This window comes from Brassica napus, chromosome C9, assembly GCF_020379485.1.
Source record: "Brassica napus cultivar Da-Ae chromosome C9, Da-Ae, whole genome shotgun sequence".
Taxonomy (NCBI): domain Eukaryota; kingdom Viridiplantae; phylum Streptophyta; class Magnoliopsida; order Brassicales; family Brassicaceae; genus Brassica; species Brassica napus.
The window spans coordinates 38,051,218-38,077,409 of record NC_063452.1 but is presented as its reverse complement, the minus strand read 5'-3'; the positions used below and the strand labels follow the sequence as shown (position 1 = coordinate 38,077,409).

General features: G+C 35.6%; 2 protein-coding genes and 3 non-coding genes across 6 annotated transcripts; 1 reads left to right on the top strand and 4 right to left on the bottom strand.

The window, feature by feature from the left end:
• Nucleotides 1–2,585: 2,585 nt before the first annotated feature.
• Nucleotides 2,586–2,678, bottom strand: LOC125593761. Its single transcript, XR_007329652.1, has one exon. It is a non-coding gene; the product is annotated as a small nucleolar RNA snoR31 (small nucleolar RNA).
• A 59-nt stretch (nt 2,679–2,737) lies between these two features.
• LOC125593790 lies at nt 2,738–2,835 on the bottom strand. Its single transcript, XR_007329681.1, has one exon. It is a non-coding gene; the product is annotated as a small nucleolar RNA R30/Z108 (small nucleolar RNA).
• Nucleotides 2,836–2,931: 96 nt separating this feature from the next.
• LOC125593745 lies at nt 2,932–3,041 on the bottom strand. Its single transcript, XR_007329639.1, has one exon. It is a non-coding gene; the product is annotated as a small nucleolar RNA Z107/R87 (small nucleolar RNA).
• A 255-nt stretch (nt 3,042–3,296) lies between these two features.
• On the top strand, nt 3,297–5,115 carry LOC106375662 (U6 snRNA phosphodiesterase 1). 2 transcript variants are annotated; one of them, XM_013815629.3, is made up of 6 exons: nt 3,297–3,547; nt 3,642–3,734; nt 4,124–4,370; nt 4,453–4,549; nt 4,642–4,707; nt 4,834–5,115. In XM_013815629.3, the coding sequence occupies exons 1-6, from the start codon at nt 3,376–3,378 to the stop codon at nt 5,029–5,031; spliced, it is 873 nt and encodes a 290-aa protein (XP_013671083.1). In that variant the 5' UTR covers nt 3,297–3,375; the 3' UTR covers nt 5,032–5,115. The 2 variants fall into 2 exon arrangements, with proteins under 2 accessions (XP_013671083.1, XP_013671084.1); XM_013815630.2 differs by having other exon boundaries at nt 4,453–4,553; nt 4,647–4,707; nt 4,834–4,891.
• Nucleotides 5,116–5,387: 272 nt separating this feature from the next.
• On the bottom strand, nt 5,388–7,877 carry BNAC09G27330D. Its single transcript, XM_013815628.3, has 8 exons — nt 7,496–7,877; nt 7,206–7,345; nt 7,039–7,138; nt 6,871–6,969; nt 6,373–6,720; nt 6,181–6,273; nt 5,897–6,103; nt 5,388–5,806 (listed from the first exon to the last, which is right to left on the bottom strand). Exons 1-8 carry the CDS (start codon nt 7,811–7,813, stop codon nt 5,540–5,542), a joined length of 1,572 nt encoding a protein of 523 aa, XP_013671082.1. The 5' UTR covers nt 7,814–7,877; the 3' UTR covers nt 5,388–5,539.
• Between the last annotated feature and the right edge of the window lie 18,315 nt (nt 7,878–26,192).

The following is a 26,192-nucleotide window of genomic DNA, read 5'->3' as shown; positions in this document are numbered from 1 at the left end:
GCTTGACCTGTATGAGGGACTCCCTGAGGTATGCTTTTAGTTGAGTGAATGATTCCTCACACTTTTTCGTCCTATAGGAAACCTTTATTTTCTTTGAGGAATTGTAAAAGGTAAGATATTTGTCGTGGATCAACAGATGAACATGTTCAGGGGTGTTATTCTCCTGGTTAGCTGCTTCATTTATATTGTCTTTCTAGAGAGGGTATGCTGAAGAAATAACTAATCTTCTTAGGTTTATTTTTGATGCCTCGTTATGTTACTAAGTTTTCAAGAAATTTACTGCAAGGAACTCTAAAAGTGCATTTTCCAAATTTAGCTCATTGCGTATTTGTTGAGGAATATGAAGCATTCAAGCAGTTGATTGACGTGGTCGCTCATCCTTTCGGAATTCACTAACATGTTATCGATATATACTTCCATGGTTTTACCTAGCTGATTGACGAATATCTTATTCACCAACCGTTGGTAAAGTGGCGTCAGGGTTTTGAGATTGAAGGGCATTACTTTTGTACCAGCAAGTGCCTTGGTCAGTGCTGGTTGTCGTGTTCTCCTGATTTTTGGGGTTCATTTCATCTGATTCTACCCCGAAAATGCATCCAAGAAAGAAAGCAATTGATGATCTGCTGTAGGTTCTACAAGCTGGTCAATATGAAGGAGCAGAAACTGTCTTTCAAATAAGTTTTGTTGAGGTCTATAAAACGATGCAGGTTCTCCGCTTCCCGTTTTTATGTTTACGAATAAATGGAGCCAACCTTTAATAGTCGATATATTTCATTGTTTATTGTTTTTGCGTGCTCTGAGCCTAATTTTCGACGTTGTTGTGTAATCGGCTTGTACGTGGGATCAAAGTTTAGGTTATGAGTTGTTATGTCAGGATCGATCCTAATCATGTCTTAGTAGACCATGCGAAAGTGCTGATGTTTTCTTTTAAGAGAGAAATCAGTTTGCTTCAGATGGGTCTTGCAAGTCAATTTCTAGCCCAATACATATGTTTGGGTTGGACTGGACCATTGGGTCTCGAACAAGATCACCAAAATCAGCTGAAAGCTTTGATTTAAATCCACCGGAGAAGCAGTCCATTTACATTCAGCCACGAATGTCCTTTCTACATGTACACATCAATAGACTTAAAATAGTCTTGAAGCATTGTAAAATCAGCTTTTATTCTTAGAAAGTGTTTTATCTATGTCATCGAGAATTTTTTCTCGAGGGCATCTATGATATTATGTAAAAGTGCACATGAAGAAACTGTTTGGAGACTGTTACTAACATATAGTAAAATATACGCAAGTTTTTTCATGTCTTTTTAAGCAAACAAATTAGTCATATTTGCTGGTTTCAAAGCTTAGTTTTTTTTTTTTTTTTTGTTTAACCAGGATGGGTTCGGGCCTTTGGCCTTAATCTCCCCCTAAGCCCGAAACCAGCCTTTGTCTGTACCTGTCACGGTCCTGGACACTCCTCCCACCCGAAACTCGAATTCGTGATCTCTCAAACAAATGTCTGAGGCGTTACCAGTTAAGCTAACTAGTCCAGTTTCAAAGCTTAGTTGATTGATGAAAGTTGCAAAAAAGAGTTCCATCTCTTCTTTTGACAAAACAAGAGACAGTTACAAAACCAACAAATCTAGTCCAATCTTAATTCACTTCACTCCATTTATAGATAAAGATGAGAGAGTTACAAAACAAAAAACCTTGATTCTGCATTATCCTAAAATCTTAGAACATCGTCCATCAGTTACAAATCATCAACCTCCAATGTTAAGGCTCAATTTTTGGACGGTACGTCTATGCCTACGTCAATATGTATGCTCTTATTACTAAGATTGCAGCCATTCATGTATTGCTTGCTCATGTGCATGTTCATAAATTAGTTCTACGTGTGAAGTTATATTCTTGAATGGTGATTTGCCTCACAATTTATATGATGCAACATACCAAATTTACTATACTTTACCAAATTTATAAAGTGTACAAACTGATTATCTTTAATGATTCTAAATAAGCTCATAAGCAACGATTTGAGAAATTCAGCTAAACTCTGCATAAAAAAGTTTTTTTTTTCAAATTATGCAGTTAAGCGTCTTTTTCAAAAATCAATGAGCATGAATATTTATCAACTGCTAATAAGTTTATTTCTTAATTCTTTTTGAACCTTCTCTGGAAATTATTTGTGAAACTAAAGATATTTTAGTTATAACTTTGATATACGGTTTCATCCTACGAATCAAAGTTGTAAAAATTGATCCTCTAACTTTTCTTTTAAATGTAAAGTCATTATATTAAAAAGTTTGTTCCGAAACTTGGATACTAGTATGAGAGTGTAAGATTATGGATTGTTTAATGTATTTGATGAATTGTACATAGATAATCAGAATGAATAGAAATAGCATACTCATAATCTAGTTCTGACCACTGGAGAGCATTTGATGATGATATTGAAAAGAGATGTAATTGAAGCTTATTGTGTATTAGAAAATGAAGTAAATTCTACCAGTGATTTATCTACTCATGTCGAAAATTAATAGCAAAGAAATCTAGTAAACAATCTTGCACAGTTGAAATATACAAAGATGAAACAGTTTTAGAGGGGATTCAGAAGCTAAACTGTTGTAGCATCAGATGCACATAGCATAAATCAGATCAAGTGTTGGATTAGATTATTTGCTTCATCATTATCACCGTCTTTATGCATTCAATAAAACAAGCTTGTCAAATAAGAGACTTAGGGAATAAGGAGATGACTCAGTGATGGCTAGTGATATTAGGTTCGATTCTGCCAGCAAATTTCTTCAGCTGAAATCAGAAGAGGGAGCGTTATATCCTCATTGCCATCTCCAAACCCCAAAACAATTTCAAAATCAAAACCACTTTATAGAGTAAAAACAAGTGACGGTAAAACACAAATTCAAACAAGAGATGGAAAAAAAGAAGAGAAGGCTCAGTTCAGCGGGATTATCGACACAGAAACGAATCTCCAATTAAAAGAAGAAACGACTCATTCCGGTCTGTTGAGCTTGATAATTCCGAGTCATCACTGCCTTTCTATATCTCCAGATTAATCAAAAAAAAATATAAAATAAACGAATCAATTAAAAACAGAGAAATCTTGGCGATCAGAGAACAACCCTAGATAATATAGACGCAACTAAGGCTGATTATAGAATGAAGGGCGATTGTTGTGTAAATATATAGTGATCATAGTTAGGGTTCCTCTTGGTCACTGTGGAGGCCCATTTTCAGCCCATTAGATTTGTTCCCGGATGTGTTGGGTTTAAGTTCGGTTCGATTTAATAAGAATTGGTTCAATTTGGAATGGGATTGAAATATTTGATTTTTGGCTCGTCTTTGTTATTTTTCTTTTGATTGACCGGCGGCGATGGACGCATTGAGAGCTTCTTACGGTGACTCTTCATCGGACTCGGATACTGATGATCTCTCTCCGGCTGCTGAAAATCACGGCGAGGTATCAACCTCTGGAAAACACGGGAAGGAGTCGATTTCTCTGCCTCCTCCGCCGCTTTCGCTTCTCGAATCCATTGGATCCACAGGTGATGATGATGCTCGCAGATTGTGTCAACTCTGACTGCTCATGAATCTAATTCATACGTATCACTCTCATCACGTTTTGAAAAAAAATCTCAGGTTCTTTGGATGTCTACTCAACGAAGACTGTGACTAGAGTAAGGAACTTTCCTCATGTCGATGGAAACTACGCCTTGCATGTTTACATCCCTGGTAATCACTCCTTTTCAGAAATTTGACAAGGTTTCTTGAATTCTCAAGTGAGTGCTTGTTTAGTGTAAGATGCTTTTACATCCAATCAAGTTGTTGTTGGTAGAAAGCTAATGAACATGATGGTCTTAAACTCAACCCTAGGAACATAGCCTCAGTTTTTGTATGCCTTCTTACTGTGCATCAATCTCAATTAGGTGCTTGTACAATCAGATAAAAGCAATGTTTTTTTTTTTTTGTAAATGCCACTCTATAAGAAAATAGAACTATATCAGATTATGTAGCCTACTGCAGTGACAATGATCTTCCATGAAAATTCTATTAATGCCTCTTGCTATCAGTATGAAGTGTATCACTTTTCTTTCTTCCTTTACTCATGCTACTTATTTTAGTTTTTATACCACTATTGGCGAAGAAGGAGATTGCCTGTGTTTTAAAGAGGGTTGCATCACTTGTTCCCCATCTTCATTTGGTCGAAGCTGATATTCCACTCAGCATTCTTTGCAACGATGACCAGAAGCTTGACCATGCTTTGGGGAGAGAGTTCCACATAAGCTTGGGAAGAAGCGTTCCTCTTCGTGTTCATCAGATTAACTCTCTGGTTTCTATGCTTAGGCAAAAACTTCAGTTACACAAGAGGTAAACATCGTTCCTTGTGAACCAGTTTGATTGTATTCGATGCTTGGATTTATGATTTCTTTTCCTCTTCTGTTTTCGATAGATATTGGATTGATTTTAATAAGTGGCAAGTCTTTGTGAATGACGACTCTACTCGTTCTTTCCTCTCTCTGGAAATCACCACTTCTGGACTATCCGAGGTATGCTGTACAACAAGAGTTACCTTGAATGTGTTAGCTTTTTGTATATATCGTGTTAGGCATTGTACTAACCCTCATATCTCTGCTTTTAGATAAGCAAGCAAATTGATGCTGTTAATGAAGTTTACAAGCTTCACAATCTTCCAGAGTTCTACAAGGTCCATTTCCTTTTTCTATATACTACTTTACAGCTAGTTAGCTTGATTGCATTTTTACTATTAAAATGAATTCATAGTCACCAACACTTAACCCATCCATCGGTTCTGCTTCACTTTGTCATATAGGATCCGCGACCACATATCTCCTTGGTCTGGGCGTTGGGTGATATTAGAACTTCCTTAAAGGGAGCTGTTGACGGGGAACTGAAGAAGCTTAGAGCTGGTGGTTGCGTGCAGAATCGTATATTCACCTCTAAGTTTTCTGGAATCGAGTGTAAGATAGGAAACAAAACACACAAAATATGTAAACTCCCAGATGAATAATATCTCTGTATCACAATACCTATCAGGTATGCATTTGTAACGGCATAGAAGCATGAGTTTACTATTTTTATTTGGGTGGTCCAATAGTCCCTGTGCTTAGGAAAAGAGAGATAATGAACAGTCTTTGTGCTTCGGAAAAGATAGATATCTAACATGATGTTGAACATAATAGATTATGCTGGTCCATCCATAAGGGAGAACATGCATCTCTGAGACTATTTACGTATCTGTTTTAACACAAGCTTGTTAATGTACGATTCCATAAACGTCTCCGTCCGTTCTGCATCTTCCCATTGCAGTGAAAAAGAGAGTTTTTTTTGGTTATTTTGGGAAGATAGTTAAATGAAATCAGACACTTAAAAACTCCTAAAATCCTATAAAATCACTTTAACCTCTCAAAGGTTTTTTTTTCTGTGTATGGACCCTTTTCTTCTAGGGGAGTTTCATCAAAACAATGATCCATGATATGCTAATACAACTGTTGAAACCATCAGAGCTAACTTTGTTACTAAAGACCAGGAATTGCCTCCAGGTTATACTTTTCTTCAGCTTTTTGAGTTTCACTTTCTCGGTTCTCGGGCGCTTTTGGTTTCTCCAACGCATCTAGGGTCTGGAGATACATATAGGAAGAACTCTGACTGATTTTGCTACTTGGATTGCTTATTTGACTAGCAAGAAACCGACGGATGAGTCCTCTCAGAAACGGAGCCAATGTATCAGGTTCATGTTCTAGGTAATACATGATTCCTCCCATACATCCACAGAATACAGCAACCTGATTTCATTGATTGTGTATATAAACACATACAGTTCTATTGTGAAAAGGGAAAGAAAGTTTGAAACAAGAATATTTGTTGAATTATACCTCGGCGTTTTTAATATTGGGAAGAATGTGGCGGTTAACAAGTATCTCCCACAGAGAATCTCCAGCTCGGGGAAGAACATATAGAGCAAGCTCAGAGCGTCTTGGTTTTTTCTCTAGCATAACCGAAAGAGCAGCTACACCACCCGCAAACCAGTAAACGAGCTTGTGGTCCTTGGATGCAACTTTTCTATGGGCACATATGAAGGCCTAGTGCAAAATGGAAGGATTTAGGAAACTAACTGTGTGAAATGAAAGGAGAAGATCAAAATGTCAACACCTGCTACCTGAAATATCCCAACAAAAGCAGACAAGAAGGAAGTGGATCGAACTGAATCTCTGATTGCATTCCAAGATGTCCGGTAAGGAGAAGCCATGAACTGAAAGTGTAGTAGGATGGATGGCATCAGAAAGAAAGAAAAACAGACATTTATCTCTGAGTAGAGCCTAAACCAATAGGATTCTAAAAGACTCGTTACCTTTTGCAGGTGTAGGACGACATATGGGACAAATGTCAGGGAGAAGTATAATGGAAACGTTTTCTTGAATGTAGCTGACATTGCATTAGCATTTTGGGCCAGACACGAATTAGTGTGTGGATGAATAGCTGAACAAGGGATGATGGAAGCAAACTCTTGGACCCTCACATGACTGGCTTCGTTTTTACTAGAAATGTAGGCTGATAAGGAGGCTACATCGATTGGACCACCTCTGCAGCATTCTCTTACAGCCTGGTAGACAGGCCTTGCAACTGGACCTGTCTTCTGAATAAACTCTCTATATGACTTCGGCAAGGTTTCAGGACGCATTATAAACGCATACATAACCTGCACCCAACAGAATTAGCACAACTCAATCAGAATGAAGATAATAAATATGATAAGTAAAGCTTATCTTCTCGACTAGATATCACCAACTACTTCAGACTACTAGGACAAGCAAAAAAAAAAAAAAAAAGGAGGAGGAACCTCAAATACCTGGGAACAAGCAAGAGAAAAAAGTAAAGAATCTCCATGTCTCCAATGGCTTCCCCAAAGATGGAATTTGTTCTTTGACTTTGCGGAATTGTAAGCCGCCTGTTCAGAACATAAAAGATCAGACTCTCACAGATACACCTGAGTAGTGATAATGATTCTATGATATACCTGGCCTAATCTAGCCAAGAGGTAGAGAGCAAGTGTGCGCCGCTGGTTGGAATCATCTAACGCGAGAACCGACAAACCCGCAATTGAACCTGCTAAAACTCTGCTCCACCCTTAATCAAACAGCAGAAGCATACAAGAAACGGAGATACATACAAACATAAACTTACGAATTCAATGGCGTCTCCTTCTTTCTCCACTTCCTCAAACAGCATCTGAGTGCGTGATAGGAGCCGGTAAAGCCACCAAAGAGTAAACCAATACGACATGCTTCTTCCCTAACAATCAAATCTTTCTCTGACACAAGTTGCTGCAAAACCATTGTTCATGCGTGAGTGAATCTCATATGAGCTAGGGAACACACAGATTCTTTGACAGGCATATGAAGATTACAGCTTCTTGTTTTTAAGAAAATCAAACATCTCACAAGTGAGTGCATCAAATCGAGATTCTTGCTCACCTTGAGATCGAGCAGGGACGAGTAAGACTGCCCTCTGGCGAGCTTGAAGGCGCGGAGAAGGATTCCGATCCCTACTCTGACGCCGTACGAGAGGAGGAAGCTCTGGCACAGATTGCCGATGGCATTGGCCACGCAGGAGACGTCTACGTGATCGCAGATATCGCCATGAGATCCACGCGCCGCCGAACGCTGTCTACGCTGAAGCTCCGCCATGGCCTCGCGTAGCCTCTCCTCCGCCTCACGGAGCCGGTGCTCAGCCTCGGCGCCGTCCAGGGAGAAAGGAGAATCCAAAGACGGCTTGGAGAAGGACGAAGGCATCTTTGAAATTTAATCGGATTAATCTTTTCAAATTCAAAGCAGAAAGAAATGAATCAACGTTGGGAGTAGTGACGAAGATGCGAAGCGATCAGGATAATGCCTTGACACGTCATCATTTATTTTATTTATTATCTTTTTACAAATGAAAATTATTTTGCACAAAACCCCTCTGTAACACCATTTAAAAAAAGAAACTCTATTCGAAGTTTCTGAAGTTTAAAGTTGTTCTTCTCCAAAAACAAAACTTCAAATTCAACTTCAAAACTATTTGTATTTTATAATATGAATTTTATATTTGTCATAACTAATTTGAATTCATAAAACTTTTGTAAATAACTAGCATATATATATAAACATATGCAACAATATTAATTAATAAAATACTCTATAAAAATTTAATAAAAATAACTTAATTAATATTAAACTTCAAACAAAATATCATATTATTCCATAAAATGATTTTCGAAATGCATATATGATCTATTAGTGCATTTCGAAGTAAAATGGTTCTCCTCATTTTTACTTTGTAGATTACGAGTTAAAAATTGTTGAAATCGGATGATCTTGATACTTATAAATACATAAGATCGGAACAAGAAAGTAAAAGAAAAACATAAAATATTGCTAAAAGACTAATTTATTTTTGATGATGTTAATACTCGTAAATATATTCGATATGAACAATTAATAATTGTACGAAAAAGACATCAAAAACAACAATAACAACCATCTTCGTTTACACAAAAAAATTTGGACAGTATTTGAAAATTTTGAAGGTTACAGATAAAACTTACTTGACTATTAGTGTTGTTGTAATATTTAAATTTTTGTAATAGTTATGTCTTCATGTAATTTTTTTAAAAAATTTGTTAAGTTTCTTTTGTATATCATTGTTGTCTAAATCTAGTTTAAAATATTTTAAATCTTATTTTAAAGTTATATTTAATTTTATGGGTAAAATTTAAAATCTGTAAACAAAAATTAAAATATATATGAGATATAATTTTTTTAAGGATTAAAAAAATAAACAAGAAAATATTTATGAATTATAAAGGTGATGTGTGATTGTAGGGACCAAAATGCAAATAAAAATATGAAACTTCAAATTTGAAGTTTTGAGTAGTGAAACTTCAAATACAGAGTTTCACTCTTCAAAATTTCAAATTTGAAGTTCCTTTATGAAGTTCCTTTATGAAGTTTCAAAAACTCTATATTTGAAGTTTGAATGTGTTCTTCTCCAAAAGGAAAATTTCAAAATTATCTTCAAAACTATTTTTATTTCATATTATGGTCCTTATATTTTTTATTATTAATGTAAATTTATAAAACTTTTGTAAATAACTAAGCACATATATAAAAATATTACACCAATATTAGTTAATAAAATTTTATATTAAAATATAAATTTTAAATAAAAATAACATAATTAATATTAAACTTCAAGCAAAATAATGTATTATGTCTTCATGTAATTTTCTTTAAAAAAAATTTGTTGTTAAGTTTCTTTTGTATTATTGTTTTCTAAATCTAGTTTTAAAAATTTAAATCTTATTTTAAATTTTTATTTAATTTTATGTGTAAAACTTGAATTTATAAAAAAATGAAATTTTTATGAGATTTAAATTTTCAAGCATTAATACGATAAACAATAAAATATTTAAGAATTATATATATGATGTGTAATTGTAAGGAACAAAATGCAAATAAAAATATGAAACTTTAAATTTGAAGTTTTAAATAGTGAAATTTCAAATATGGAGGATGAAAATGACTAAAAGAAGTTTTACAAAAGGATATAAATACATTTATATCATAGGATTAACTAATCTAGACTTATGATTTAGAGTTAAGGGGTAAGATTTTGAGGATAGAGTTTCAAATTAAAAAAAAAAAAATAAGAAAAATAAGAATGACTATTTTAGTCATTTTTCTTTTTGATAGCTATTTTTGTGACAAAAACTTGGGAAATTACCAAAAATACCATTTTCAAAGTACAACTTTTCATGTTTACACTAACCACTTTTACCTTCATCTTTGATGAATGGTAAAAGACATTTATAACTTTTTGATTACTTTTGACAAAAAAAACATACGGTTAACTAATCTAAACTTAAAACATCAACTCTAAACCCTAAACCCTGAAACATCAACTCTAAACCCTAAACCCTAAAACATCAACTCTAAACCCTAAACGTAAACTCTAAACCCTAAATCTGAACTTAAAACATCAACTCCAAACCCTAAATCATCAACTCTAAACCCTAAACCCTAAACCATGAAACATCAACTCTAAACTCTAAACCCCGAAACATCAACTCTAAACCCTAAACCCTAAACCTTCAAATCAAAACCCTAAAACATCAACTCTAAACCCTAAACATAAACCCTAAACCCTAAAACCCTAAACCCTAAAACCCTAAACCTTCAAATCTAAACCCTAAAAGATCAACTCTAAACCCTAAACGTAAACCCTAAACCCTAAATCTTCAAATCTAAACCCTAAAACATCAACTCTAGGGTTTTAGGGTTTAGGGTTTAGGGTTTAGGATTTAGGTTTAGGGTTTAGAGTTGAAGGTTTAGAGTTTAGGGTTTAGAGTTGATGTTTTAGGGTTTAGGGTTAATTTTTTAGGGTTTAGGGTTTAGAGTTTACTTTTTAGGGTTTAGGGTTTAGTGTTGATAGTTTAGGGTTTTGTGTTGATGGTTTAGGGTTTAGAGTTGAAGTTTAGGGTTTTGGGTTTAGAGTTGATATTTTAGGGTTTAGAGTTGAAGGTTTAGGGTTTAGGGTTTAGAGTTGATGTTTCGGGGTTTATGGTTTAGAGTTGATGATTCAGGGTTTAGGGTTTATTTCAAAAAAAAAAGGTTTATGATTGATGGTTTAGGGTTTAGAGTTTGAATTTTGAAATAGTATAATTCAGAGAAAAAATAAAAAAATTATTTTTTTTTTTTTTAGATTTTTATTTATTTAAATATTTATTTATCATATATATAAAAATATGGGCATAAGAGTCTTTTGCCACTTAGTGAAGAATGTATTATTGAAAATGTCCCTTTAGTGGTGGTAAAAATGAAAAGTAGTAGTATGAAAGTGGTAAAGAAGTAATTTCTCCCAAAAACTTAAAAAAGGCTATTTGAAATAATTGTCTAACTAAAATATAGTTAATAAAGTATTTATAATTATATAAAATTAAATATACTTAAAATTTTGAAACTATTAATAAAACTTTTTATATATATTATTTTAAAATTTTAAAACTTAAATAGGATTTTTTTTTATTTTTCAAAATTAATATAATATATTTGTGATATTTTTTTCTAAATGTTGGTTGTGTTAAGAGGCTTTTTATCTTTCTTTCACTGTGATATTTGTTTAAAAAAAATATTAGACACATTAAAAAATAACCAAAAGTATAAAAATAAACATATAGTAATATTAATTTTTAAAAATGCCATTCAGTTTTTACAAATTAAAAATAATTATATACTAAAACTTTATAAATTGTTTCAAAAAATTGAGTATATTTAATTTTGTATAATTTATACATATTTTAGTATAATATAATTTTATTAAAGGTATAATAATTAACAAAACATGTTAATGTATTTCTATAAATCAAAAACAACCATCACCAAATTTTTTGTTGGAGAAGCTGAAGAAGCATAATAGTATATACATATTTTCAAATGTGTAATGATATTGAAATATTTACTTTAGTTTTGTGGTTATAGTGTCCCCTTTGAAGGGTGGAAATGCATGCGTTCAAATCTCTGAAGGAGCATATTTAAAAAAAATGTCCTTAATAGATTGCTCTATATACTCGATACAAAGATTTCTCTCTATACTCTATACGAAAAAGACTGAAGGTAACCGGGGCATCTAGCTCTGGTGGTAAAGGGCTCACAGCTGTGAGTACCGCCACCTGGGTTCGATTCCCGGCCACTGCGGATTTCACATGCGGGCTGCAGCGTCCAAGAGCCAACACGTGGAGCTCCGTTTGGACACCCACGTGGCTAGTCTGAGCTCTCGATGTACGGGTGCCAATGTACGGGTTATATCGCCCTGTTGGCCGTCGCCCTGTCGATGAGTGGCAGGAAACCTGGTTAAAAAAAAAAAAAAAAAAAAAAAGACTGAAGGAATGTCTAGTTTGGTTTGGGACAAAAGGCCAAAATGTCCAAAACTGAAACTTCTAATATTATTGATGCTTTTAATATTCTTTAGAATAAAATGTTTTCGTATAACAAAGTCTTTTGATTATAAATAAATTAAAGAAATAAAAAAAATTCAACATTATTATTGCTACATTATTCACTTAAAACAAAAAATAATAATAATAGAATGCAGATAACATCTTAAATACTTCAACATCCTTTGAAAATGGTTGAACCAAATGGTGACCCAAGATTCCTAGTTAAGAAGACGGGTTTCCAAAATTTTCCGTTCAAGATTTTTTTGTTTCGTGATTTCCAAAGATACGACAAGATCAATGGCAAATTTAAGAGGATCGAAACTAGAATACCTTGATTTTTGGCACGTTAGAATAGAAGGTAAGATTACTATAAATCGAGGTACACAAGAAAGCATCCAAAGAGAAAAGTGCACAAGCTAAAGCCCAAGCTTAGATAGAGGGTGGGCATTCAAAAGACATTTGGTTAACAGTTTCCTCGTCAGCTCCACACCTAGGGAAATTCTTGTCAGTGCTGAAGTGACGATCTGAAAGTTGGTTGCATGCCGGAATACAATCTGATAGTGCGTGTCACATAAAATGCTTGATCTTCCTCAGAGTTTTAATCAGCCACACCTTGGATTTTAAGATAGTGGTGCAAGGTTCTGATATATGGGGCATCTCCTTTGATGCCTCTAAGTTTATCGAAAAAGTGTATCCTGATTTTACCAAGTAAACCCTTGACTTCGTGTGGCTCCAACAGTACTTGTATATCCTTTGCGACCGGGTTGGTTTCAGGCTACGAATCAGCAGAATTTCATATGGAACCACTAGGCTTTGTAAAGAATCAGTTCCTTTCTCTCGAGAGTGGGTCAGGTCAATCAGATTGCTGACACATAAGTCATGGTATACTATGGGGCTAAGGGGCGTAGCCAATCTTGTCAGGTTTATTAGGATCCATGGGTTTGACCACACAAGTGTATTGAGTCATGAACCAATTTACTTACAAAGTTCTGCTTTGATAAGGGTTTATCAACCATCAAACTCTAGCATACAAAAGACGACAAGCTCGCCTTGGTGACCTCTACAGCGTTTAAAAGGCAGAAATATCTTCCTATAAGGATGCGTGCTAGGATAGAGGAGGGACAATGAATTAATTGTCAATGTTGCTTCATAAGGAGTGTGGTATTAAAGTTTTTGAAGTCCTGGATCCCTGCCCGCCCTTCTCTTGAGGTAAACAAATTTTCTTCCAGACGATACAGTGGAGATTTTTCAGTTCCGTACTCCATCAAAGCGTGAGATTTCACTCGTAAGTCTCAAAATAATCTCTTGTGGCAGTAGAAAACATGACATTATGTAAGTCGGAAATGCTTGGATGACTGACTTGATCAAAACTGCTTTGCCTCCTTTCAAGAGAAATTTCGCCGACCAGGAGTTTATATGATTATTTAGTATGTCTTGGATAAAAGAAAATTCATGATTTTTGGAGCCACACATTTTGTTTGGCAAACCAAGATAGACTCCAATGCCTCCTTATTTTACTATACCAAGTGTTTGCTTTAAGTACGATTTAATGTTCGTGGAAACTTTACTGCCAAAAGTGGATATAATCATTTGAAACAATCAATTACTGGCTTGAGGCTCAACCGAAGTTATTTAATCCTCACAACTCTGCACATTGCAGGACATTTAATTTGCAAAAGAATAAACTATCATATGCAAAGAGAAGTGAGATACTAGCAGAATTCCCACGGCTATTTTTAATCTGACTATCCTACCTTCCCTCAGCCCCTTTCAGTTGGGATATGGGAGCTTCCGTTAGAATGATGAAGATGAAAAGAGATAGAAGATAACCCTGGTGGATGCCTCTGGATGGGGAGATGCTGCCTGTCGGTTCTCCATTCAGGAGAAACTAATAAGATACTGAAGAGAGGCAAATTCGGATCCAAGATACCCACCTCTCACGGAAACATATATTTAATAAGAGAGCCTCTAAAAATGTCCATTCAACTCAGTCAAAAGATTTGCTCATATCAGTCTTGATTTCCACAAATGTTCATTTTGCAGCTTGGATTCATCCTGAGAGCTTGAAAGAGTTCATAGGAGACCAAGATACTGTCCGTGATCAGACGTCTAGCCACAAGGCTGACTAAGTGTTCGATATCAGATTTGGGCGGCAGCATTTTAAATGCTTGCTCATTATCTTTGGGATGATTTTATAGCCGACGTTACAAAGATTGATGGACGTAATTCAGACATCTCACTAAGGTATTCCATCTTGGGGATGAGGCAAATATTAGTCTGTTTCAGGCGAGGTCAATGGCACTGATCCGAAAAAGTCTTTGACATTTTGGCGTGTCACTTCCGCTATGAGGCCCTAATACTTTTGAAAGAAAAAACTCGCCATTCCATCTGGCACTGACACTTTGTCGGGGTTTATGTAAGAAACTGTTTTTGTATCTCATCATCAGATGGAATTTTTGTAATTTTATCATTCATCGCCAGGCTTTTCTTGTCAGTAATATACTGGTGGGATTTTTCAAAATCGGAAGGATGTGAAGAAGTGAAAAAAGTTTGGAAGTATCCAGTCACCACCTTCCAATATTGGCTGCGGTCTCTGCCCAGGAGCCATTCGGTTTCTAAAGCTTAGTAGCCTTACTTCTTTCTTTCCCTACGTTAATTTTAGGTAGCATGGAAGAATTTTTTTTTTTGGTCCCCTTATTTTAACCAGGTTGCTCAAATTTTTGTTTCCAATAGAGTTCTTCATCTGTAAAATATGTGCATAAATTTCATTGGAGATTTGAAATTGCCTCAATGGAGAAATTTTCATTAAGTTGTGCATGCTATTGCTGGTCTTTTATCTATTTGATATTTTCTTTGAATTAAATGGATTTGAACGTTTCCACCAGGAGAGGAGAAGAGACTTTGACACTTCTTGATTGCTCAAGAAGATCTTTTCATTAAAAGCCTCTATATCTTTCCAACCTTAAAAAATTGTGTCTTGGAATCCTTGCCAATCCACCACTTGTCAACTTTGAAACCTCTCCTACCGAGTTTTTTTGAAAGGTGATATACCATAGTTTTTACCATTTTTGGACCATGGTATAAGTTCTATTTAGAGTCTATATTATATGTTTGGAGTCATTTTGGTGTTTTATTGTGGGGTCTAGGTACAAAATAGAGCTTTGCGTTAGCATTCGAATGCTACTGTTTTAAGGTCAAACAGACAGTTGAATCAAAAGTTATGCATGTTGTACTGAAGAGTGGTCTGTCTATTGCGCAAGAGAAAGTTGTTGAGGTTGTGTCCTAGTGTCGAACGATACCAATGTGTGTGTCGAACGACACTCTCCTGATCAAAGCTCGACGAGTTTTTTTTATCAACTTCCAAGAATTTCACTTTGGCCCAGAAGTTTCTCTCATTTTACAAAAAAGACCAGACGTTTCTTAAACCCTATATTATAATTTCTAAGCCATTGTTGACGGCTACGCTTTTTAATTTGGTTTTTCAATTTGGAGAGAAGAGAAGAAATCCTTCAGAAGTCTTCTTGGAGCTCATGTGGATTTATCTTTGAAGTTTATTCATTCTATGATTATTTTTGCATTTATCATGTCTGAATAATCATCTTGTTAGATTTAGAAATTTTTAGGGCTTTGATAAACTTGTGGTTTATAGAACTTCTAGGGTAATTTTCTTGCTTCCTTCATCAGTATTGTTCTTATAGCTTGTATTCTAGAATAGCTAACTAGAAACCTGATCATAGGATAATCAAAAACTGCAAGAGTGGATTCGACACCTGAACTAAATCCTGTTGAGCTAATTTGAGAGACACAACGAGAGTTGGCCTAGGAACTTAGTGAACATATCGACTATGAACATTAATGGTTGTCTAGAATAATTAGATCCAGAACGAGAGTTGGGTCTGATAGTTTACGCATATGATTAGACGCACAACGAGAGCTGGATATCTTACTTATGAATTCAAGTTCTAGGATAGATCTTAATAAGACCCTAAGCAACTATAGATTTGAGTTCTGATTACCAGATTGATATATCTTTGAATCTAACGCTTTCCATATCTACCTATCTTTTACTTTCTACATTGTATTATTATTTTCATATTTTTGGCTTAGCTTAGCTAGAAACCATAAGTCTATTATGTAATTTCCGGTCCATGTGGATTTGATCCTTAAGTAATACAATGAAACTTTAATTTGAGAGAGTTGCTTGATGTTAATTTGAGCAATATCAAATTTGGCGCTGTTTCCGGTGACTGATTGATTCACCATTATATTAGGTGTAGAGTTTAGTCTAAGTCTTTAGTTTGTTTGTTTACTTATTGTCGTCCCCTACAGCATTAGCAGCGGCAAGAAAAATAATTTAGTCATGTGATCAGTAAGTCTAAGAGGTTAGTGTCGAACGACACACTCTAAGAAGCGATCAACACCATTTTGACAATGTGTCAAACGACACTGTAGCAGAATCGAGCAACATTGTTCATCAGAAAAAGATTTGAGGAAGACGAGTTAAGATACCAACATTGATCGACAACCGGTGCGTGTCGGTCGAAATTGCATCACATGAGCATCGATCGGCACTTATATGTGTCGATATACACTATGACCCGATTTTTCCTCGTTACATTTTTACAGCTTTTATTTATTTATTTTGCCTGGGGACAGTGTTGTTTAAGTCTACGGGAGGTGTCTACTGACATTGTGTTTTGTTTTAAGTGTCAGTTATGTAGTTTTATTGAGTCAAAACAGAGTCATTGCGGATGATGAAATTTTTCTTGCAACATACTGCCTAACCACTCTCTAGCACCATTCTTTGAATTATTGACTATAGAGTGTACTGAATGGAAACACCAAGGTAGATCGACCTTTGAGTAACATCCACCATTACTATGAGTGTCTAAAGGAAGCAAAGCTGACCTCCAACCTAATGTACATCAAATCGCTTGTCTTGGATAAGATTCCTCATGCACGTCTGGAAGGTAAAACTTTATGTGTTTATGGTTCCCCTCTCTTTCCCCTTCTGGGAAAAAGAAAACAAATGTATAAAAAGAGAGAGAGGTCAAGAAGAAGTGAATAAGAGCTGGTTGCAAACATTAGAGCTTAATGCATGGAAGCCTATCCAAAAATCTCAAAAATCTCATTCAGTTAAAATAAAATAAAATGATACCCATCAAAGAAGGGAGACACTGACTCAGTGAAGCAAGGAGAGAGAGAGAGAGAGAGAGAGAGAGAGAGAGAGAGAGAGAGAGAGAGAGAGGGGAAAAGAACCAGAGTAGACTGCATGTGTGTCCAAATACCTGCTGGGGTAAGAGTTCATGGGTCCTTTGATCGATACTCCCAATATAAAGCCTACACATTGTTAGTAAAGGGGTATGTTAAATCGTATCTAGTGAGTTGTGGGCTGGATGGTCAAGTTTCTAAGTTAATGCTAAGTACATGGAAGTGCCTTTAAAGTTGGTATTGATTTGATGTGGCTTGCAACATTGCATAGGTGATGTTGATTGTTATAAACAAAGGTGATTCTCTGCTTTTTAAAACCTTCTTCCACATGTTCACTCTATGATTTGCTCGAGGGAGTTAATATACCATGGTTTTACCACACTTTTAGACCACAATATAGTTCTATTTAGAGTCTATATTATATGTTTGGGGTTTTTTTGGTGTTGGTTTGTGTTATACATGGTCTAGGTACGTTTTGGGCAACTTTGGAGATTCTAGAGCAATTAGAGATGCAGAACTGCGCAGATTTTTCAGAGTTTAGATATGGATAGAGGATTTCCCACTGTAATATTGAGCTCATATTTTGACACAAGATAGAGCTTTGATTTATCTTTCCAATGCCACCGGTTTGAGGTCAACAAACGGTTGGATCAATAGTTATGCTCGTTTTACTGAAGAGTTGTCCATCTGATGCGTGAGAGGAAGTTGCTAAGGTTGTATCCTAGTGTCGAACGACACCAATGTGGGTGTCAAATGACACTCCTCATGGTCTAAGGCCAACAAGTTTTTATCAACTTCCAAGAATTTCACTTTGGCCCAGAAGTTTCTCTTATTTACAAAAGAGACCATAATGTGTCTTAAACCTTATATTATGTATTCTAAGCCATTGTAGACGGCTACGCTTTCTCCTGTGGATTTATCTTTGAATTTTATTTATTATATGATAAAGTGTGCATCTATCATGTCTGAATAATCTTCTTGTTAGATTTTAAAAATTTTAGGGCTTTCATGAACTTGTGATTTATAGAACTGTTAGGGCAATCTTCTTGCTTCCTTCATCAAAATTGTTCTTATTGCTTGTACTCTAGAATAGCTAACAAGAAACCTGATCATAGGATAATCGACAACTGCAAGGGTGGGTTCGACTCCTGAACTAAATCCTGCTGGGATAATTTGATAAACACAACGAGGGTTGGCTAGGAAACTTAATGAACATATCGAATTGGAACATTAAAGCTTGTGTAAATTAATTAGATCCACAATGAGAGGTTGCATATGATAGTTTAGGCATCTTATTAGACTCGCAGCGAGATCTAGATATCTTATTTATGAATTCGAGTTCTAGGATAAATCTTAATAAAACCCTAAGCAACTGCAGATTTGAGTTATGATTACCTGTTTGAAATATCTTAATTTGAATCTAACATTTTGCCTATCTACCTATCTATTTACTTTCTGCACTGTTTTATTGTTTTCATATTTTTGGCTTATCTTAGCTTGAAATAAGTCTATTGTGTGATCTCCGGTCCCTGTGGATCTGATCATTTAGTACTACGATGACACTCTTGTTTTAGAGAGTTGTTTGAAGTTAATTTGAGCAATATCAAAAGAAAACAAGTAAAGATCAAATAATGATCAGAGCCCCATAGACGAAGATACTCTACACTTGTGTGGGAGAAATAGTGTTGCCGATCCTCGTTTCCAACAGCTCTGTCAACCCTACAATGGACCTTCCCCATGTTTCTATTACCAACCCAAGAGGGGTTTAACCTTTAAAAGGGGAAGTCGATCATCCCACAATTTGAGAGAACATTCTTAAAAAGAGATGCAAGATGCTTCATAACGATTTCTACCACCTGTATTTACAAGATTATTTGTGATCTCGTTGAATTTTCCTTACATAAGCCATGCCCATGAACTTACCAAGTTCATCTGGGTTAGACGCCACCATACATTTTATCAGTAGTCAACAACCAGATCACCATAGATGGAATTGATAAATACCACGCGCCCTTCTATAGTGACTTCAATATCGATCATTTGATTATTGGAAAAAGAACAATAACAACAAAACAATCTAAATAAAAAGTGAAAGTCCACGGCTGGGACCCTCAAGTTCCACAATGAACAATTTATTATAACAAACTCAAATTGGAAATCCTAAAGAAAAGTAAAAAATGTTTTTGTTAATGGTAAAAAGAGAAAAGGGAGTAAAGCAGCGATATAATATCCAGATGTGTTGCTTTGTTTGATAGTTTCTGACATCCTAGAAATTCCACGGTATGACACTCATATTTTTTAATGAATATTTTCTGAGACACTACCGATCGTTAATCTTATCTGTATCTTTATTTCTTTGTATATACAATCTTGCTCATTCAAAAGAAAGACGGAAATATAAGTTAGATAAACTTTGATGGCAAGAAATACATTACCTATTCAGCTATGTAATCCCAATTAATTTGATTTTGATGACAAAAAAATCAACTTGTCCTTGTTCATTGTGGCTTCTGCATGTTATTGTCATTTATGTAAAGAAAGGATGTGTCTATCGAATCCTTTGCTTACTCCTGACAAGCTTGATTTAAGATTTTCCACTGCTTTAAATCCAATCTCTGCCAAAACTTCAAAACGCAAATAATAATGAAACACGAAGATACAACCTCAAGACTTTCCGAAACAAAGATCAATGACATAAAAGAGCATTAATTGAATATGTTGTCCAGAGTTTTTAACTATTCCCAAAAAGAACAACACAATATTAACAGAGAAATTTTCAGACTTAACCATAAGAAAACCAATCTACTAAACAGCATTCACGACAAGGATGTGAAGTTTACCAATATGGATAGTCATAATGCCACTGTTGCAGCCGATGCCAAGACAGTCATTGCCTTCAAACCATTATTTCTTCAACACTCTAAGTCGGGATCATTTCTAATCTAACACATTATATGTTTTGTAAAAAACAAAAACAAAATACTATAAAACATGCAAAAATGAGTAGAAGACTATAAAATATTACAATACTCACTTGGTAGCCATAGTAGTTCTTGTCGGATAGATTTTATTCTTCTTTTTGTTTGGATTACTACAATTCCCTTGTTGTTGCCGCTTCTCTTCATTAATCATGATCATTTTGTCAATATTCTTCTCATTACTTCTACTACTTATTTTCCTTTTTAAATCGTTATTCCTACATATTAAGAAAATTGTGCAACTGAACAAAAGTCCAAAAAGATTAGGATTTGTCAAGGTGATGAAAAGCAAAATCAGATGATTAGTCTACAAGTGGATACGTGATACATGAAACAGAGTAAACAAAGAAGAAGACACGTGGAGGGTAATAAGTGGGATGGCACGCTAAGACATATCAGAATGTTAACAAGATGATCAAAGTGTTATGTTTGACAACGAGAAGTAATACAATGAATGCATCAACCAGCGATGACCAAAATCACATTGGTGCATCGCTATTAATCGCAATAACTCCAATTTTTTTTTGAATTATACAAGGGTATCCTGGCCCCACATAAGTGGTCCAGACTAGTCACGTATTACCACGTGTCGGTCCTCTGTCCCTGGCGATGCCGAAATAATAATTCTCCAGTGGCCGGGACTCGAACCCTGGTGGCTTCACCGTATTGGGTTTTTGCCCTCAAGTTAATCACCAACATACCACAAACCCTGGTTAACTCCAAATATTCAAAACGAACATCTCCAACATAATCATCGAATCAAACCAATTATACATGGATGACTAAGTTATCTAAGATTGACTTTCCACGACTTGAAGGAGAAGAAAAAAGGAATGGCTATATAAAGTCGAGCAGTTTTTTCAATTGATCATATGCTTGAGGAATCAAAAGTAGGAATTGCTCCAATAAATTTTGATGGAATTGATTCTTATTGGCATCAATCTTTGATGCAAGAAGATAGAAATGGAATCATATTTAGGACTGAGGAGTTTACATGACACTTTTGAAAGAAAAATTTGAGGAGGTTGTAAATAATCCTAAAAAAAAATTGAAAGAGTTAAAAGAATTGAGGGAATTGTAGAGTATCACTCAAAATTTAAACTTATACATTCTAGAATTTAGATGTCTGAAGAATATCTCTCGAGTGCTTACTTGGCAGGTTTGATGTTAGATACACAAATGCATATATATATGCTTTGACTTTTGAAGACAAGACAATTTTTGGTATTGAAAATATCATACAAAATGCTCATATGGAATAAAGAATTTGGTAATAGTTAGAGAATCTCCAAAAGAGTATTGATGAATAATAATGCTAAGGGGATTTTGATATTACCAAGAAAAGGAAGTAATATTCAGGAAAAATGAAGTTGTTAAAGCAAAATATGGTAATCATCAACTGAAAAAGTTCATGACAAGTGCTAAGACGAGTGAGGGTAGAGCTAAAGGACTTCGGTACTATTGTGATGAAAATTACTCACCGGAGCATTATCTTAAGCATAAGAAAACACAATTATTCATGTTTTTTTTTATGAAATGTTAAATTTATTGATCATCATGGGAAGAAAGAATGGTTATTTACAAACTTGTAACGCCCCGACCGCCCACAGCTAATGGGCCACCCACGCCCACTCTCTCGGCCCGTGGGCCCCATCCCGTTCCAGCGGTCGGTCTGTTAATTTTTCCAAGGACCGAAATCATTGTTTACTGACCTTGCAATCACCACCCGACCTTTCCCCGTGTTTTGGCCTCACTCACTCGGTATCGCGAATCACTTCCCGATAGGTCGCCCATCCTTGCACTACTCCAGCTCAAGCACGCTTAACTCTGGAGTTCTTTCAGGATGAGCTCCGGAAAAGGCAAGTCAACTTTGGTGACATAGGTAGCCAAATCAATTCTCTTAAGCCTTTTCCATATATCACAATTCGGGATGTTACAATTCACCCTCTCTCAAAGAACGCAACATCCTCGTTGCGCTCCACGACAGGTCTCAAGACGCCTCTCAGGTCAGAACTGAGATGGCTAACCAGCTCTGATACCACTTGTAACCCCCCGACCACCCACAGCTAATGGGCCACCCATGCCCGCTCTCTCGGCCCGTGGGCCCCATCCCGTTCCAGCGGTCGGTCAGTTAATTTTTCCAAGGACCGAAATTATTGTTTACTGACCCTGCAATCACCACCCGACATTTCCCCGTGTTTTGGCCTCACTCACACGGTATTGCGAATCACTTCCCGATAGGTCACCCATCCTTGCACTACTCCATCTCAAGCACGCTTAACTCTGGAGTTCTTTCAGGATGTGCTCCGGAAAAGGTAAGTCAACTTTGGTGACATAGGTAGCCAAATCAGTTCTCTTAAGCCTTTTCCATATATCACAATTCGGGATGTTACAAAATTATGAAAATTCTAACCCAAAATCTATCCATGCCCCATGTGGGCACTAAACCACCGTTGAAGTAGCCCCTGAAGTCCTCTCTTTTCATAATACCGTGTTGATAGAAGCCGCTGTCTTACGGTTTTATCAATCATCTTCGCAAGCTGATGTGCTGGTCGAGCTTTTTGGTTATGTCGTCTTTCATTCCTCTCACGCCAGATATAGTAGATGGAAACTTGGAAAGCAAGCCTCAAGAGAATGGAGGCGAGCCTGTCATGCGATGCACTAAGAATTTTAGCCATAATCTCATTCCAATCCGGCGTAGGAGCTGGTCGCAGTAAGGTTCCGATGATCTCTAATCATAGACCATACGTGTATGGACACGCAAAGAACAAATGGTCCCTCGATTCTTCCGGTTCTCCGCAGAATGTACAGCCTTGCCATATTCCTCAATTATTCATGTTGAAGTAATGAAAAATGTAGGAAGGTCCACATGAAGATAATGAAGAAGATATTTCAGGACAAATTGAAGTTTGTGATAATTCTTATATTTCACTCAATGCAATAGAAGATATAACAAAACATACTACTATGAGAGTAAGGGGAGCACACATGAAGAAGAACTTATACGTTCTTATTGATTCATGTTTCACATATAACTTCATTGATCAAAGATTAGCTAACATGTTGTGTTGCAAATTTGAACCAGCTGGTACAACTAAAGTATCAGTTGCGGATGGTAAAAATATTGTAGTATGTGGAAAGACTAACAACTTTACATGGAAATTTCAAGGCCATTAATTCCAAACTGATGTGATGGTAATACCATTAGGCTGCCATGATGTTGTTTTGGGTATCTAATGGTTGGCAAGCTTAGGTCTTATCATGTGTGACTTTGAAAAACTAGAGATGCAATTCAAATAGAGATAGAAGAAGTGCCAATTACATGGAATTAAACAAGGCTCTGTTCGAGAAGTGAAGGCCAAATGGATAAAAGTTATTAAGGATGCAGAGATATATTGCACATGATCTATGCTTTTGAGGAAGATGAAACAAAAGTCTAGATCAATGCAATAGAAGAGTGTTTTGAAATTGCAGATAATAATATATCACTTAAAGAATTAACAAAGGAGTTCACATAGATCTTTGCAAAACCAACTACATTTTCACCATTCAAGACAATCACAATCATAAGATTACTCTACTTGAAGGCTGTCAACCAATGAATCAAAGACCCGATAGGTACGCAATATACCAAAAGAATGAGATAGAAAAGATGGTTAAGGAACTGTTAGAAACATGTACAATTCAACCAAGTTCTAGTCCACATGCATCTCATGTGGTCTTAGTGATGAAGAATGGTAACCATTTGCGTTTATGCGTGGATTCAGAAAGTTGAATGGGATTGCTATTAAAGATAGGTTTCCATTCACTTGATATAATAATTGATGGACGAGTTAAGAGGTTATCTAGTCTATTCAAAAATTGTCTGAGAACCGGATACCACCAAGTCATGATAAATCTTTTGGCTATCCATAAGACAACTTTTAAGACATATAGTGGGCACTATGAGTATTTGGTAATGCCATTTGGCTTAAACCAATGCCCTATCCACTTTTTAAGGGTTGATGAATAATGTGTTCAAAGAGTGTTTGGGGAAGTTAGTGCTTATCTTCTTCGACAATATTTTGATATTTAGTGCATTCATTGAGACGCACTGTGAGCATCTGAAACAAGTGATGCTTAAACGGCTGAGATGAAGTGGTGCTTGGAGGTGGGACCCATGAATATTTTTCTGATAGGCTTCATCAAAGCTAAAATGCATGTAGGATATTCAATCTCAGGATCTCAGTTTGAATCTGTACAGGAAGCAGCATGCGCCAGTGTGACGATGAGCCTGACAGATCAAAATGGATAGAAATTAGTTTCTATAGTTCTCCGGTTCGACCATTTAACCTATGGATTTATCCAATAGTTATTGTTATCGGGAAGTATGTAAAATAGCTATAGACTTTGTAGCCTTAATGATATGGTGACGCCATCTCCTTCTTAAATGAGATACAATGCCATTACTTTTTAATTAAAGAAACATAAAAATTCTAGAAATTATGATCTTTTACAATTATTATGTAAAACAGAAAAAACTTTTAAAATCGAAATCTATAAACTTTTTTTAAATGTCATTAGTTGGAAGGCATGTTATATCATTTGTTTGTCAGGCTTAGGCTCTTTTACAAATTAATCAAGAACCAATATAGGTTCCGAATGGTATTGTGCGGAACAACTGCGGTGTGGTTCTAATAGTAACAAAAACATATAGATATAGTGCTTATCTTCTTCGATAATATTTTGATATATAGTGCAGACATTGAGATGCACTGTGAGCATCTGAAACAAGTGTTTGAGATGATGAAGAAGAATCAGTTGTTTACTAAGAGAAGTAAGTGTGATTTTGCCACACTAAGAGAGTGGAGTATTTGAGCCATTTTATTGAGAAGGAAAGGATGTCTACATATCCTAGTAAAGTGAAATCAATAGCGAACTGGCCTTAACCAATTAGTGTGAAAACATTATGGTTTTTTTTTTTTGGAGTTAGCTACTTATTATAAATGATTCGTCAGAAAATTTTGATCTATGGCAAGACCATTGACATAACTGACTAAGAATGAAGGTTTTTTCGTGGAATGATGAAGCACAACAAGCATTTCTCATGCTAATTGATAAGTCCCAGTATTTACCTATTTTAGGCAATATATTATGATATATTTGGAGTTTTTATTATATACTTCGAGTTTGTTTTAGGTAATTTATAGGTCCAAGTGTGTTTTTGAGCACTTTGGAGATTATGAAGAAAAATGGAGTTTGAAGAGAAGAGAATCCTTAGCAATATCAATCTAAGTTCTAATTGTCTGTTTGATTTCCTTGGATCTAGCGTTTTCCCTCATCGTTTACAAACCGATAACTTGTTATGTTTGCTTTACTATTTTTTATTTCCGTTCCATCTTTACTTATAGTCTGTTAAAAAATGTGTCCGCCTAGCCGCATAAGCGCTGCTCGGACCCTCTCCGCTGTGATGATATCCTAGGCAGATAACAAAATCGGAACCTAATAAATCGGCCCATTAAACCTAATTAATCGGCCCAATTCCCTATTCATCGGTCCGACTATCGATTAATCGACCTAATTGAATATTAAAAAGATTCAACTTTCAAACTATAAAAATAGTTTTCGGGCTTTACAAGAAGCCCAAATGAATCAGTTGAATAAAAAATGACACAAAATTAAGCTTACCGCGTGTCGAACCCAACACTAGCCACTGGAGCTGGCGAGTTATCATTGTTCATGTACGCAGAACAAACAATATAAAGGATTATCCCAGGAAGAATCTTCCATTGTTGTCCATGAGGATCTGAAACAGTAATGTCAAAAAAATGTAATTTTAAGGCTAATTTGTAGATTTTAAACGGTAATGTCCAAAAGCTTCATTTACTTACCATAAGCATCAGTACAATCCAAAAAAACTTCATAATCCAAAATAGTTCATTACAAGAGTACCTAAAACCTTGCCGATGCCAAAGAAGTGTACCTAAAACCTTTTAAAAACAACAAATCACCTATCAAGAGTTCCTA

What these genes read in the sequence shown, in the direction of transcription:
- LOC106375662 (XM_013815629.3), top strand. Translation starts at nt 3,376, where the DNA reads ATGGACGCATTGAGAGCTTCTTACGGTGACTCTTCATCGGACTCGGAT. An exon ending in CTTGCATGTTTACATCCCTG is followed by an intron (nt 3,735 to 4,123) that starts GTAATCACTCCT and finishes TACTTATTTTAG; the next exon opens with TTTTTATACCACTATTGGCG. An exon ending in AAACTTCAGTTACACAAGAG is followed by an intron (nt 4,371 to 4,452) that starts GTAAACATCGTT and finishes TGTTTTCGATAG; the next exon opens with ATATTGGATTGATTTTAATA.
- BNAC09G27330D (XM_013815628.3), bottom strand. Translation starts at nt 7,813, where the DNA reads ATGCCTTCGTCCTTCTCCAAGCCGTCTTTGGATTCTCCTTTCTCCCTG. An exon ending in TCGTCCTACACCTGCAAAAG is followed by an intron (nt 6,274 to 6,372) that starts GTAACGAGTCTT and finishes CTACACTTTCAG; the next exon opens with TTCATGGCTTCTCCTTACCG. An exon ending in CCAATATTAAAAACGCCGAG is followed by an intron (nt 5,807 to 5,896) that starts GTATAATTCAAC and finishes CAATGAAATCAG; the next exon opens with GTTGCTGTATTCTGTGGATG.